A 12,354-nucleotide genomic window follows, 5' to 3' on the forward strand; every position below is an offset into this window, starting at 1 on the left:
AAACATATAACAAAGATAAAAATAGTTGAAACCTGTGTGATCTTAACTAAGAGAGAGTACTAAACATTAGGCCTAGATTTTACAGAATACGGGTGAGTATGAGCCAAGCGTGTGAGTCTTATGGAACTATTATCCGTTACTCCTGCAAAAGACTCACTGAGTGAAGGGGGATATCAGGAATCAAGCTTTTAACATGTCCAGGACCCAGATTGTTATGGATATTGGGATTTAATAGAAGAAACTTGATTTTGAATTTGCATCATACAGGCAGCAAGTTATCCCCCTATATTTAAGAGTTACTTCAGTTTTGACCTTGAATTACAATATCAAAATATGTTTTGTAAATATGGGGGTTCTCTCAAGGTGCATCTGCCCTCAGCATATTTCCACATACAAAGCAAGTAAGGAAATGATGGCAGAAGGACTCCTGTGTTCCTCCTCTAGAATTCAATCAACATCAAGAACTTGTAAACACCACAATCTACTAGTTTTGAAACAGTAGTAGGTTGGGTTTTTTTTTTTTTAATGATATCTATATGGAATTGAAAGCTAAATTCTCATTTGAATAAAAAATAATTGATTCTCCTTTTTTGTTAACTTCTTTCTTTTACCTTCAACATCCAAAAATCCTCTTCCAAAGTAGCAAATATTTGTTATCACTAGAGGACTTAAACCTATACTTATCTTCCTGTTTTCTTCTAGAAACACTAATCATTTTAGTAATGAATGCAAAGATAGGCAATGAATCCTCTGTCTCTGAATTTCTGCTCCTGGAGTTCTCAGCAATACGAGAACTGCAGATTCTACACTTCTCTCTGTTCCTGGCATTGTATCTGGCAACTGTATTTGGGAATCTTCTCATCATCTCTGCTGTAGCTTTTGACCACAACCTTCACACTCCCATGTACTTCTTTCTGATGAACTTGGCCATCCAGGACCTAGGGGCTGTTTCAGTCACCATCCCCAAATCCATCGTGAATTCTCTCATGAATACCAGACACATTTCTTATGCTGGATGCATTTCTCAAGTGCTTTTATTCTTTTTCTTTGTATCATCTGATGTTGCCCTTCTTACAGTCATGGCATATGATCGCTATGTTGCCATTTGCAATCCATTACAATATGAAATGGTGATGAACAGGGCAGCCTGCAAACAAATGGTTGCTGGTGTGTGGGTCGCTGGAATTCTTAATGCAGTCATGCACACAAGTGCAACTTTTGCAACCCCTTTCTGCTCCAACATTGTCAATCAGTTCTTTTGTGAGATCCCACAGTTACTTACACTTGCCTGCTCAAACTTCTACCTAATGGAAATTGGAGCTATAGTGGTGAGTGTAATAGTTGTGTCTGGATGTTCTGTCTTCATTGTTGTCACTTATGTGCACATATTTACTGCAGTTCTAAAAATCCCTTCTGTTGAGGGAAGGAAAAAGGCTTTCTCCACTTGCATACCTCACCTTGTTGTCTTCTCTGTATTTTGTTTCACTGCATGTTTTGCTTACCTTAGGCCTCCCTCTAAGACTCCATCTGATGGGGACTTTGCATTAACTGTGATGTATAGCCTTGTACCACCCATGTTCAATCCAATAATCTACAGCCTGAGGAATAAGGAGATAAAAAATGCATTATCAAAACTGTTGGGTTTGAGGAAATCTCCTCTGGATATATTTTCCAGGCTTGTTCTGAAAAGGTGTAATTAAAGGGAGTTCCTGGAATATAGCATCATTTCAAGTTAAATCTTCCTGATAAATTCATATATGCAGACTCAACATCTGCCCTGTGTCACATGGTCATCTTGCATTCCTTTGCTTGTCAGATTACATGGCATGTTGATAATCCATTTATGTATGTATGTTGAAGTTTATACCCCATTGTTCACTTGCATGGTTTTCAAAGTGGCCTACAACAGGCTGAACAGATCTCAGTAGCACTTAATCCTCTGGTTTATGGATAGTAACAGGTCATGTTTCCTGTCTACTCTGTCATCCCACATCATGCAAAGAGCCATTTTAACAGAGTATTCAGGTTTTCAAAGGAGTGACAGCACCTAAATGAAATGATTTTTGGTGTTGTCTAGATTTCATAGATTTACTGGAATGCCACACGCAAACATATCTGAATTAACATCTCAGCAAAAAGTACATGCATGTTGGAGGCAGTCAGAAATACAAACACTGCCCTGTGATAGGGAAGTGTCAGTATGCATGGGAAATAATACAACCTCTTTGCAAAAATATGTTGCCATCTAAAGGAAGCTCAGGAGAAAACACAAAAGAGACACACCTCATCACCCGCCAGTGTAGATTTTTACATCACTCCTGAAACAAGAACAGAACAGGGACCAGAAGAATTCACCATTCCCTTAGAAAGAAATGGAAGTGTGATGGAATAGCAGCATAGATAAATGTGACTGCAATGGACAGATCTTGAGTCAGCAGCAGTCAGAGTTTGTTAGAACATCAACCAATCTGGAATAACTGGTGAGTAAAAAATACAGAACTTTGCTGTCAAAAAGATTGGGATTGTATGTCAGTTTGATAGGCACTGTTTGTCATTTAGACAGCAACCTGGAGAGAGAAGGACCTATTCTGATTCAGATTAGGAACTACTGTAGCTAAACATGGATAACCAATTTGATTCCTTGAAGGGGAATTAAAAATCTTAGAAGGGGTTGTAAGATAGTTGCTAGGGCAGTGAAACAAATGCCCATTGTAAGTGGAAATAGTCTAGCCTGAGAAGAGGTTTGAAGAGAGGACTTCCGGGTTGGTGCCTCCAGGCAATGGCGGAGTTCCTCCGATCGGGAGGAATTTGCTCCGTGGAAATTAGGGTCTGACCACAACGGCAAAGGCGGACACCCGTTGAAATCACAGGCGGGAGAAGCTTGTGAACTTGGGATTCGGCTGGCACCTTTTGCCCCCCCTACTCGTGTGGAAACCCTGATTTGGGGATCCGGAGCGAAGTGGGGTGAGCGGCATGGTGCTTTGAATTGACTGCTTCTTTCACGGAGTGAAGCCGCATCGCTGTTGCCGGAGAGCGCTGACTTTTTCCTGTGGACAATTTGACTTTAAACAACTACCCGTGAGTAGAACGGAAAATTGGATCTTTAAATTCATTAATTTGGCATTGAAGCAGGAAGGTTTTAAACAGGAAGTCCGCCTTCCTCTTTTGTAAATAGATTGAAGCAAAGATGTTGCAAGTTAAAGCCTTGGAAAGCATTTTGTAAAGGTTTAAATCTCCATTGGTTAAAACTGTTAAAACCCCCCCCTTGGAAGCAGGAGAAGAGGGGGGAAATTTTGGACTTAGTGAGCCTGCAGGAGAGAGTGAGGAATTAAATTACCACTGCTCTGAACCTGGAAAATGGCTGCCAGCAGAATTAACGTTTTGGGAGAGTTCATTGACTGTGAACAGATAGCATGTTGACAGATGGCTAAATAAGAGAAATATATTGTTTCCATTGTCCTCTTCTGCGTTCAAAAAGGAGGAAAAGTAATTGAAAATTGAAACTAACTTTATATTTTAAAATGCGCATGAAAGGATCGATACAAGTGGAGACTGTTTCCCTCTAGAGGGAGCTTTTGAAACTGTTACAAGAGTGGGTTTTTTCCAGCTGCAAGATAAGAGCTGTGAGAATCAGAGATTGACCTTGGACTTTAAGAATGTTGACAAAAGAGAAGGAGCTTTAGTTACTGTTTTATGTAAGATAAGCTACTCACTGGAACAGCTTCACAAAAAGACAGATGTTATGAATTCCAAACTTGAGAACTTGGAACAAAAAGTGATAAATTTGGGACAAAAAGTGACCATCAATACAGAATTTGTTCAGGATTTGATACAGGAAACTTCTTTGACAGGATAAACTGGGGAGAAGAAGGAGAAAGTTGTGGTTGTTGAACCTAAAGTAATACAAGTGGAAGCCCCAGCCTTTCAGAGGCAAATCGAGGACTATAAGTGGAGGCCTCTTATGAATGAATATAGAAAAAGTCAGAATTTGAAGATTGGAGCCCTGCCTGGACTGGAGAAGGACGGTTGGATAGACTCTTTCATGCAGGGATTTATTGACCTTTGGGTTTTGAATCTGGATCAGGAGGTGATTGGAGTTGTGGGGGTCTTTGGATCTGGAGGAGTCTTGAAAAATGATTTGAGATATTGTATGTACTTTGGTTCTAGCTGTGGAGAGTTGGCTGGCCTGTCAAGAGGGAATGGGGGCATGGTTGGGTTGGGGCCTCCCCGAGACTTGCTCTTCAGCATTTTCAGCATCAAAGAATATGAAGAAGAATTGCAGAAGGGACTTGGAAAAGATTTAAGAGCCTTGGACAGAAGATCTCCAGGTTGATGAACTATATGGAATGGATGGAAATGATTGGCAGAATCCGAGACCAGGGAGAAGAGATGGTGGTAGAATATTGGGAAAGTTTAAAGTTTGTACATAGAAATATTGTAAAATTAATGAGTGTTTGAAAATTGTTGGAATGAAACTTTATGGCTTTAGCAGAAATGCTATAAGGAGTTAAGTTTAAATAAGTATTTTAGTATTAATGGAAAATAAGGTTAAAAATATGTTAAGACATTCATAATGATAAAAATAGAGAAAGATGGAAAGGATTTGCTGAAACAAGTAACAGAAGTGGAATACAAAAAGGGAGGTGAGAGGAAGTCGATGAAATAAGGGAATGAAAGATAGATTAATGAAATGGTATGCTATATGTTTTTTTAATTGTTGTTGTTTTGTTTTGTTTAATTTAGTGTTAAGGTTGTGTTTTGTATTGTTTATTGTATTGTTTCTTCTTTTGTTCTTATTTCTTGTCTTGTTTGAAAAGTAATAAAGATTATATTTTTTAAAAAAGAAACTAAAAAAAGAAGTTTGAAGAAAAGTGCTGCCTGGGGTTTTAAAGTTCACTGTAAAGAGTGTCTGCCTGAAACTACATGCTGTGCCTTACATAAATATGCATGTATAAAATGAAGTGTTGTGCCTTTGAAGAGTAACCATACAGCTGGAACCCACATTAAGTGTAAGGAAACTCAAGTCTCCAGTGTTGTTAATAAGGAGAGTTGTATCTTTGAAACAGAAAATTGCTCATGCTATCCAGTTCCTATTTTCAGTGAGAGAGTCTGACACAGTGATCACTGACACAAAGTATCAGAATCTTAAACAACAAAACAAAACAAAAACCTAGTCCTTTTAGAAACAAAATACTAGACCGTAGTTTTACACTGGAGAAGTAATTCCACAAAGAGAATGTTGGCATAATTCTGTTCCACCTTAAGAACAGATGTGTGGAATTGTTGTATGTCACATGCCTGTTTACACTCCAGCACAGCTTGCTGGGAACTTTCGTTTTGTGTATAGATATTGCTTATGCTGCTTGCTTTGGACATGAAGGGGATCAGACATGTTTTCCTTTTGTCCTGATGTATGCTGAATAAACTGCTTGTAAATATGCTCACACATACTTCTGTTGCGTGGTGTTATCTCTGCTGATTAGAGCATGCCCTAGCTTTTGAAGTTCAGGTCATTGATTCATGTGGCACCAAGGAATGGATTTTGTCTGGTACACCAACTGGTGGGATGGAGCCAGCTGGGGGCCTGCCAATTGCCCCCGCTTCCTTGGTTGTATGCCAACAGAGAATTGAGGGTCAGCTTCCAAGATCAGATGGAGGCCATCCCATTTACAATATTATGTGAATACAGAACTTTTGCTAGAACTAAAAACGTTTTCATGCTCTGGGACTTATTGAAAGATGGCACACAATAAGCCACACAAAAGACTTCATACTGAACAGAGGTATCCTTATTTCTTTTAAGGAATAGGCAAGGTGAACATTGTATTTAAATGGAAAATACCAATACACATAAAGAGCTAAAGTTTATGCACATATTTCATATTAAATCTGCCTCCAAGGTGCACCATAAGACTTTTTGGTGCCTTGTGGCAGTCAGTTGGTAGTTCACTACTCCTCATCTAGTGGCATGTATCAGCAGAGTCTTCACAAATTTCCTGCTCCCATTAGAACAGCTTCTACCAGAGTCCATAGTTAATGGAAAATCTCCTTTTCCACACAGTTCAAAGTACCAAAGTGTTTATTGTCTCCAGACACAAGAGAAACCTAAACACTACTATGTGTACAGTTCTTCTGGACTTTGAAGTAAAGATATATATGTATGGAGATCTGCTAACACTATCACCATGCTAGCTAATACTGCTTTGTAAAACCTACAACCTCTTCCCCTTTCTCTCACAGATTCAGGCCCTGACATGCAAGCAGGACAGCAACAGGAAGTGCACAACAAAACCATAATGAAAGCAAAGCCCTGGAGATTATTATACCTTTGTCTATGTGCAATGGCTCAGTAAGTCATATACTCAACCTCGTTGGTGTTGCCATGGTAACAAAGTGCACCTGGCAACCTTATCTCAGAATATTCAGACATGGTGGATGTGTGCCTTAAGACATGAGCCCAAGCACTCTGTAATATTGTTCATATTACACCAACAAGACAATGTATCACATTTTTAAAGGAATTGATAGCAGTAAGATATATATGAAATCCTTGCTTGTGGTAGTATTATCACAGGACCTGATGAATGACTACAGCAAGTTTTTGAATATGTTCAGGACACAAATAGAAAAAGAGGTGCTGAATGTAAAACAATTCACACTTTTCTATATGGGAGACCAATATAAGCAGGACAAACCACAAACCCTTACTCACCATTGCAAGCAAGGGCCTCAAGAACACTCCAAGTATTATTTTTCTCCAGGTGAAATCTATGGTATTTCCTTTGAGTTTACACCTGGTTGAAATTTAGTGGTGGCTCTTGCATTGCCCAGAGCTTTTAGCAGAGTGAGATAAGCAGTGAGACTGACTATGTGAACTGATAGTTAAAAAATTGCCAGTCCCTACAAGTGCATGCACTGAACTGAGATAGGGCAAAACAATACTCTTCAGATGTTTATACATTAGTTATACCTGGATAGCTTTCAGAAAACAAAATGCAGACAATGCTACTATAGTCTATTGTGTAGAATGGGAAATAGTGCTTGTTTTAGGTTTTTCCTGAAACCTGACATAGACTGCACATAGACTGCACATAGAAAAACCAGTGACCTGGTTTCCATGACAAGTTAAGCCAAATTTCTTGCTGCTGTAGTCACATGCATGAATAAATTGCTATACTGTTTGGGTAGTTCTGCCCCTATAATTCCCAGAAGAAAAAACACTACTTAGCAGTAGTTTATCTTAGGACGATGGTGCAGTATCAATATGGAGTTGAAAGCTAGGTTCTCCTTCAGATGAAGATTTATTATTACACTATTTTGTTCACTTCTTTCTTTTAAATCTATTTCCCACAAAAACCACATCCAAAGCAGTATTGGTTACCAAATATAAGTTATCAGAAGAGGACTTAAACCTATACTTATCTTCCTGTTTTCTTCTAGAAGCACCAATCATTTTAGTAATGAATGCAAAGATAGCCAATGAATCCTCTGTCTCTGAATTTCTACTCCTGGAGTTTTCAGCTGTACGGGAACTGCAGATTCTACACTTCTTTCTGTTCCTGGTGTTGTACATGATAATTGTATTTGGGAATCTTCTCATCATCTCTGCCATAGCTTTTGACCACCACCTTCACACGCCCATGTACTTCTTTCTGATGAACTTGGCCATCCGGGACCTAGGGGCTGTTTCAGCCACCATCCCCAAATCCATTGTGAATTCTCTCATGAATACCAGACACATTTCTTATGCTGGATGCATTTCTCAAGTGCTCTTATTCTTTTTCTTTGTATCATCTGATGTTGCCCTTCTTACAGTCATGGCATATGATCGCTATGTTGCCATTTGCAATCCATTACAATATGAAATGGTGATGAACAGGGCAGCCTGCAAACAAATGGTTGCTGGTGTGTGGGTTGCTGGAATTCTTAATGCAGTCATGCACACGAGTGCAACTTTTGCAACCCCTTTCTGCTCCAACATTGTCAATCAGTTTTTCTGTGAGATTCCACAGTTACTTACACTTGCCTGCTCAAACTTCTACCTAATGGAAATTGGAGCTATAGTGGTAAGTGTAATACTTGTGTCTGGATGTTTTGTCTTCATTGTTGTCACTTATGTACACATCTTTACTGTGGTTGTGAAACTCCCTTCTATTCAGGGAAGGAAAAAAGCCTTCTCCACTTGCATACCACACCTGATTGTCTTCTCCTTATTTTGTTTCACAGGATGTTTTGCTTACCTTAGGCCTCCCTCAAAAATTCCATCTAATGGCGACTTTGCAATAACTGTGATGTATACCATTGTACCACCCATGTTCAATCCAATAATTTACAGCATGAGAAATAAGGAGATTAAAAATGCTGCATCAAAGCTCTTGGGTGTGAAGCACTCTTCTATTAATATCTTTTCCAGACTTATCCTGAAAAGGTTACATTTCTTTCTGTTGGTCTAAGCATAAGGAACTGTGGAGATATCATGACGAGTTACAGCTTCTAGATACATTATGATATGCAGACACAAAATCTGCTGGGTGTTAAAAGGACCTCCAGCGTAGATATACCATTAACATTGTTGCTTCTCTGTTCACATAGCCTGTTAATTATGCATTTAGAGAGGGACTGTCTATCATTTAGTGCATGTCTAACCCTTTCTCTTCTCCAACAGCATTCATCTGATAACAAGCTTTTTCGTAGAATGCGATTTCTTTTTATTTAAAGCTAAAATGGGTTTTCCAGAGGAAATGAGTAGGGAAAGGAGAAAACAACCCTATTCACATCCTTGGTTTCTAACTATGGAAGAAGTAAAAGTGTGGATGAGCCCTTGTTTAGGAACTTCAGATGAGACAGACCTGTTCTGATTGGATTTAGGGATTAGTTTTAGAGAGCAACCCAATTTGCTTCCCTGAGGCTGAGAAAAAAATCCTAGAAGGGGCTGTGAGATTCTTGCTAGAATGCACAAATGTCCATTTTAGATGGAAATAATCTATCCTGAAACTAGTTTTAAATAAGAGTGCTAACTGGGGCTTAAATGTTCTCTGTAAAGAATTTTTGCCTGAAACTATTGTGCCCCACAGAAGTAACATTTCTAAAATGAAGTGTTGTACCATACCATAGTGACTATTAAGCTGGAATCCTCATTGTACACTCTATATAAAATTGTTCCAGAAGTGTCTCCTCATTACTTTGAACCTTTGGTGGCAGATAAGTGGACACAGGGCATCCTTCCCATAAGTAAAACACCTGGCTGGTGCTGTTGTTTTTTTCCCAAGAAAGAGTTAAAACAGCTGTATCTTTTAAAAACCCAGGAAGTTGGTCATGTTTCCCACCTCCCATCTTTAGTTAGGGAAATTGACACAGTGGCCACTGACACAATTTCTCAAAATCTTAAAAAACAAAACCACATACTTTCGGAAAATATAAGACTGGAGTTTCACACAGGGAAAGTAACTCCACACAGGGAGTTGGGGGTAAGCTTCCCAGAACTGATAGAGTTCATCCTATTTGTGATAGTGTATGGGAATAAAGAACTATTGCTTGGAGAGAAAAAACTAGTCATGCTCTGGGATTCGTTGAAAGATGACACACAATTTACCAAACAAAAGACATTCACGTTGAACAGATGTACCCTTATGTTTTTGGAGGAATGGGCAAAGTGAACGATGTATATAACAGCTAAATAACATAGCCAAAAAGACAAGTGACATATGTTCCTTGCAAATTCCTTTGGACCTCACAAGGCTGGAAGTACTCAAATGTATGGAATCTTTATGAATAAATGAAAAAAAAACTTCATGTTCTGTAGACATGGTATGCTAACATAGTCTAAAGATTTGAACACAATATTCTGATTATGAATTGCCCATAGTTGCCTCCAGAGAAGGCATAGGAACTGCTTTAGTGAAGGGATATTTTTTTAAAAAATGTTAAATGGTTAATTTATTTATTAGATTATCAGTCACTATATTTTGCCCTAAGCAACAGAAGTCTACATTAATAGACCTTAAATCCCACATACATATGGAAACTCCGGAGACAAGTGGTATGTGCTACACGGCGTCTCACCAACCGCAAAAGTAACCATGCACAAATAGAAAAAGAGCTGCTGGCCCTTGTATTTGAAAATTATAAAGTATTTGCTAAAAAAGGCTTGGGATCCTTGTATGGCATTTCAAAGTTACAGGGCCACATCCTTAAAGCAGGCAAGTTCCCCTGATGAACTCTTGTTTCATAGAAAACTCAGGACCAGGCTACAATGCATGTTAACACCTTAACTCTGATTTAACACAAGGTGTCCAGTCCCAGATACATAAGATACTGAGACAAAAGTGATATTATGGAACAGGGTTATGAGCATAGACTCCTCTGCAACCAAAGGTGAGGGTTGAATGCATGATGATATCTCAGGGACACATAGGGATGTTGTTAATGAAGAACTAGCTCTCAGACCGCATAAAATACAGACCTCAGATGAATATATATTAAATGTAATAAACGGCATCTTCTCCAGATATCCTAAATGGGAGAACACAGTGGGTAAGGGGAAATTGCATGTGCAGCACTGAGCTAGTTATACCTCGCACAACTATCAGAAATGAGTATGAGAAGGTCCAGTTGAAACAACAAGGTTCCAGAAAGACTTATATGGCATTGACATTATCATTTTTAATAGTATTACATAGTATACTTTTTAGAAACAGGAATGTAAACAAATCTAAGTGTTGGTGGTTTATTCTAGCTTAAGTATGTTCATACGTTTACATACTTTGTATGATTCATTTTGCACTCCTGGGACCAAGTCTTAATGAACACCGTTGCTAATTTTTGTGGGACTCCTGAGTCCAAGGAACACAATTGCTGATTTGTTTGAGGCTCTTGAGACCAAACTCCCAGGAACAAAACTATAATAATAATAATAATAATAAATTTCCACCCAATAGTAAAATCATCTTTCTGTAAGAGTATAGAAACATTTTAGCTTTCACAGAAGACAATGAGCAGGTGATATCTTTTTGGAAAAAAACGTCCTTGAGTGGCTAGAAGAATAAAGAATATCTTAAAGTAATGAAGAAATTGCTTCTGGAAATCTATTTTCTATAAAGGAAAAGAGTAAGATGTTTATATTTTTATAACTTTAGTGATACCTGGGTAGTTTTTGGAGGGTTAAGTGCAGACAATACTACTATTGTGTATTGTGTAGAATGTGAAATCCTGCTTGTTATGTGGTCTCTCCTGAAACCTATATAGACTGCACATAGAATACCCAATGTCCTGGTTTCCATGACAAGCTAATTGCAAATTTTAATTTAGTGAGATTACACAAATGTGCAGCCTCCTAGATTGCAGTAGGTTTGCTCCGCCATGGTCCTTTTTACTGTTAAAAAAGGTAAAGGTAAAAGACCCCTGAGAGTTAAGTCCAGTTGCAGACGACTCTGGGGTTGTGACGCTCATCTCACTTTACAGGCTGAGGAAGCCGGCGTTTGTCCGCAGACAGTTTTTCCAGGTTATGTGGCCAGCATGACTAGGCACAGCGAAACACCAAAACCAGAGCAGCACACGGAAACGCCATTTACCTTCCCGCCAGAGCAGTACCTATTTATCTACTTGCACTTTGATGTGCTTTTGAACTCCTACGTTGGCAGGAGCTGTGACTGAGCAACAGGAGCTCACCCTGTCATGGAGATTTGAACCACTGTTCTTCTGATCTGCAAACCCAAAAGGCTCAGTGGTTTAGACCGCAGCGCCACCTGTGTCCTTTTATTGTTATCTTAAGCTATATCAGGATTTGATTTAGCACATCATCCAAAGCAGGACTAGTGGTTAGCCTCTCTCCTCATCAGCCATGAGCTACAACCAAGAATAAACCTTCACTGCAGCTACTTGTGAGTGAAGACAAGTAAAGCAGCTATAAGCTTCTCTTCAAGAGCCTATACATTTGTACATACATAAGACTGTGGTCTGTGCACAGTGTACATTAAGGTTAGAAACATACAACCAAGATTAAACAGTTGAAACTTCTGTGATCTCAACTAGGAAGGAGTTGCAAAGCATTGAGCCCAGAATACTGAATGCATGTCTGCTGGTGAGTATCAACTATGTGTCTGAGTCATGTGGAACCACTACCAGTGACTCAGTCAAAGACCTCATTGATCAAACAGGGATATTAGGAATCAAGCTGTTAAACACCCAAGTTGTGATGGAAATAGGGAATTAATACAAAAAGCTTCAATCATCTTCCTTGAGTTAAGTGTTGCTGTATTTCAGTATCAAAACTGAAGCAACTATCAAGATCAGTTTTGATACTGAATCTTGCTCTCAAGACACGTTTTGTAAATATGTACATGATAGCAAGAGGCA

The 12,354-nt window shown here is 38.9% G+C and overlaps 2 protein-coding genes across 2 annotated transcripts; both read left to right on the forward strand.

Moving 5' to 3' along the window:
* Positions 1 to 722: 722 nt before the first annotated feature.
* Positions 723 to 1,700, forward strand: LOC307201550 (olfactory receptor 14A16-like; the record flags this gene model as incomplete). Its single annotated transcript, XM_079950823.1, has 1 exon — positions 723 to 1,700. One exon carries the CDS (start codon positions 723 to 725, stop codon positions 1,698 to 1,700), a length of 978 nt encoding a protein of 325 aa, XP_079806949.1.
* A 5,760-nt stretch (positions 1,701 to 7,460) lies between these two features.
* On the forward strand, positions 7,461 to 8,453 carry LOC307201551 (olfactory receptor 14A16-like; the record flags this gene model as incomplete). The annotated part of the gene is made up of 1 exon (XM_079950824.1): positions 7,461 to 8,453. The coding sequence occupies one exon, from the start codon at positions 7,461 to 7,463 to the stop codon at positions 8,451 to 8,453; it is 993 nt and encodes a 330-aa protein (XP_079806950.1).
* Positions 8,454 to 12,354: the final 3,901 nt, after the last annotated feature.

The sequence above is a fragment of the Podarcis cretensis genome (assembly GCF_951804945.1).
Source record: "Podarcis cretensis genome assembly, chromosome: 13".
NCBI classification, from domain to species: domain Eukaryota; kingdom Metazoa; phylum Chordata; class Lepidosauria; order Squamata; family Lacertidae; genus Podarcis; species Podarcis cretensis.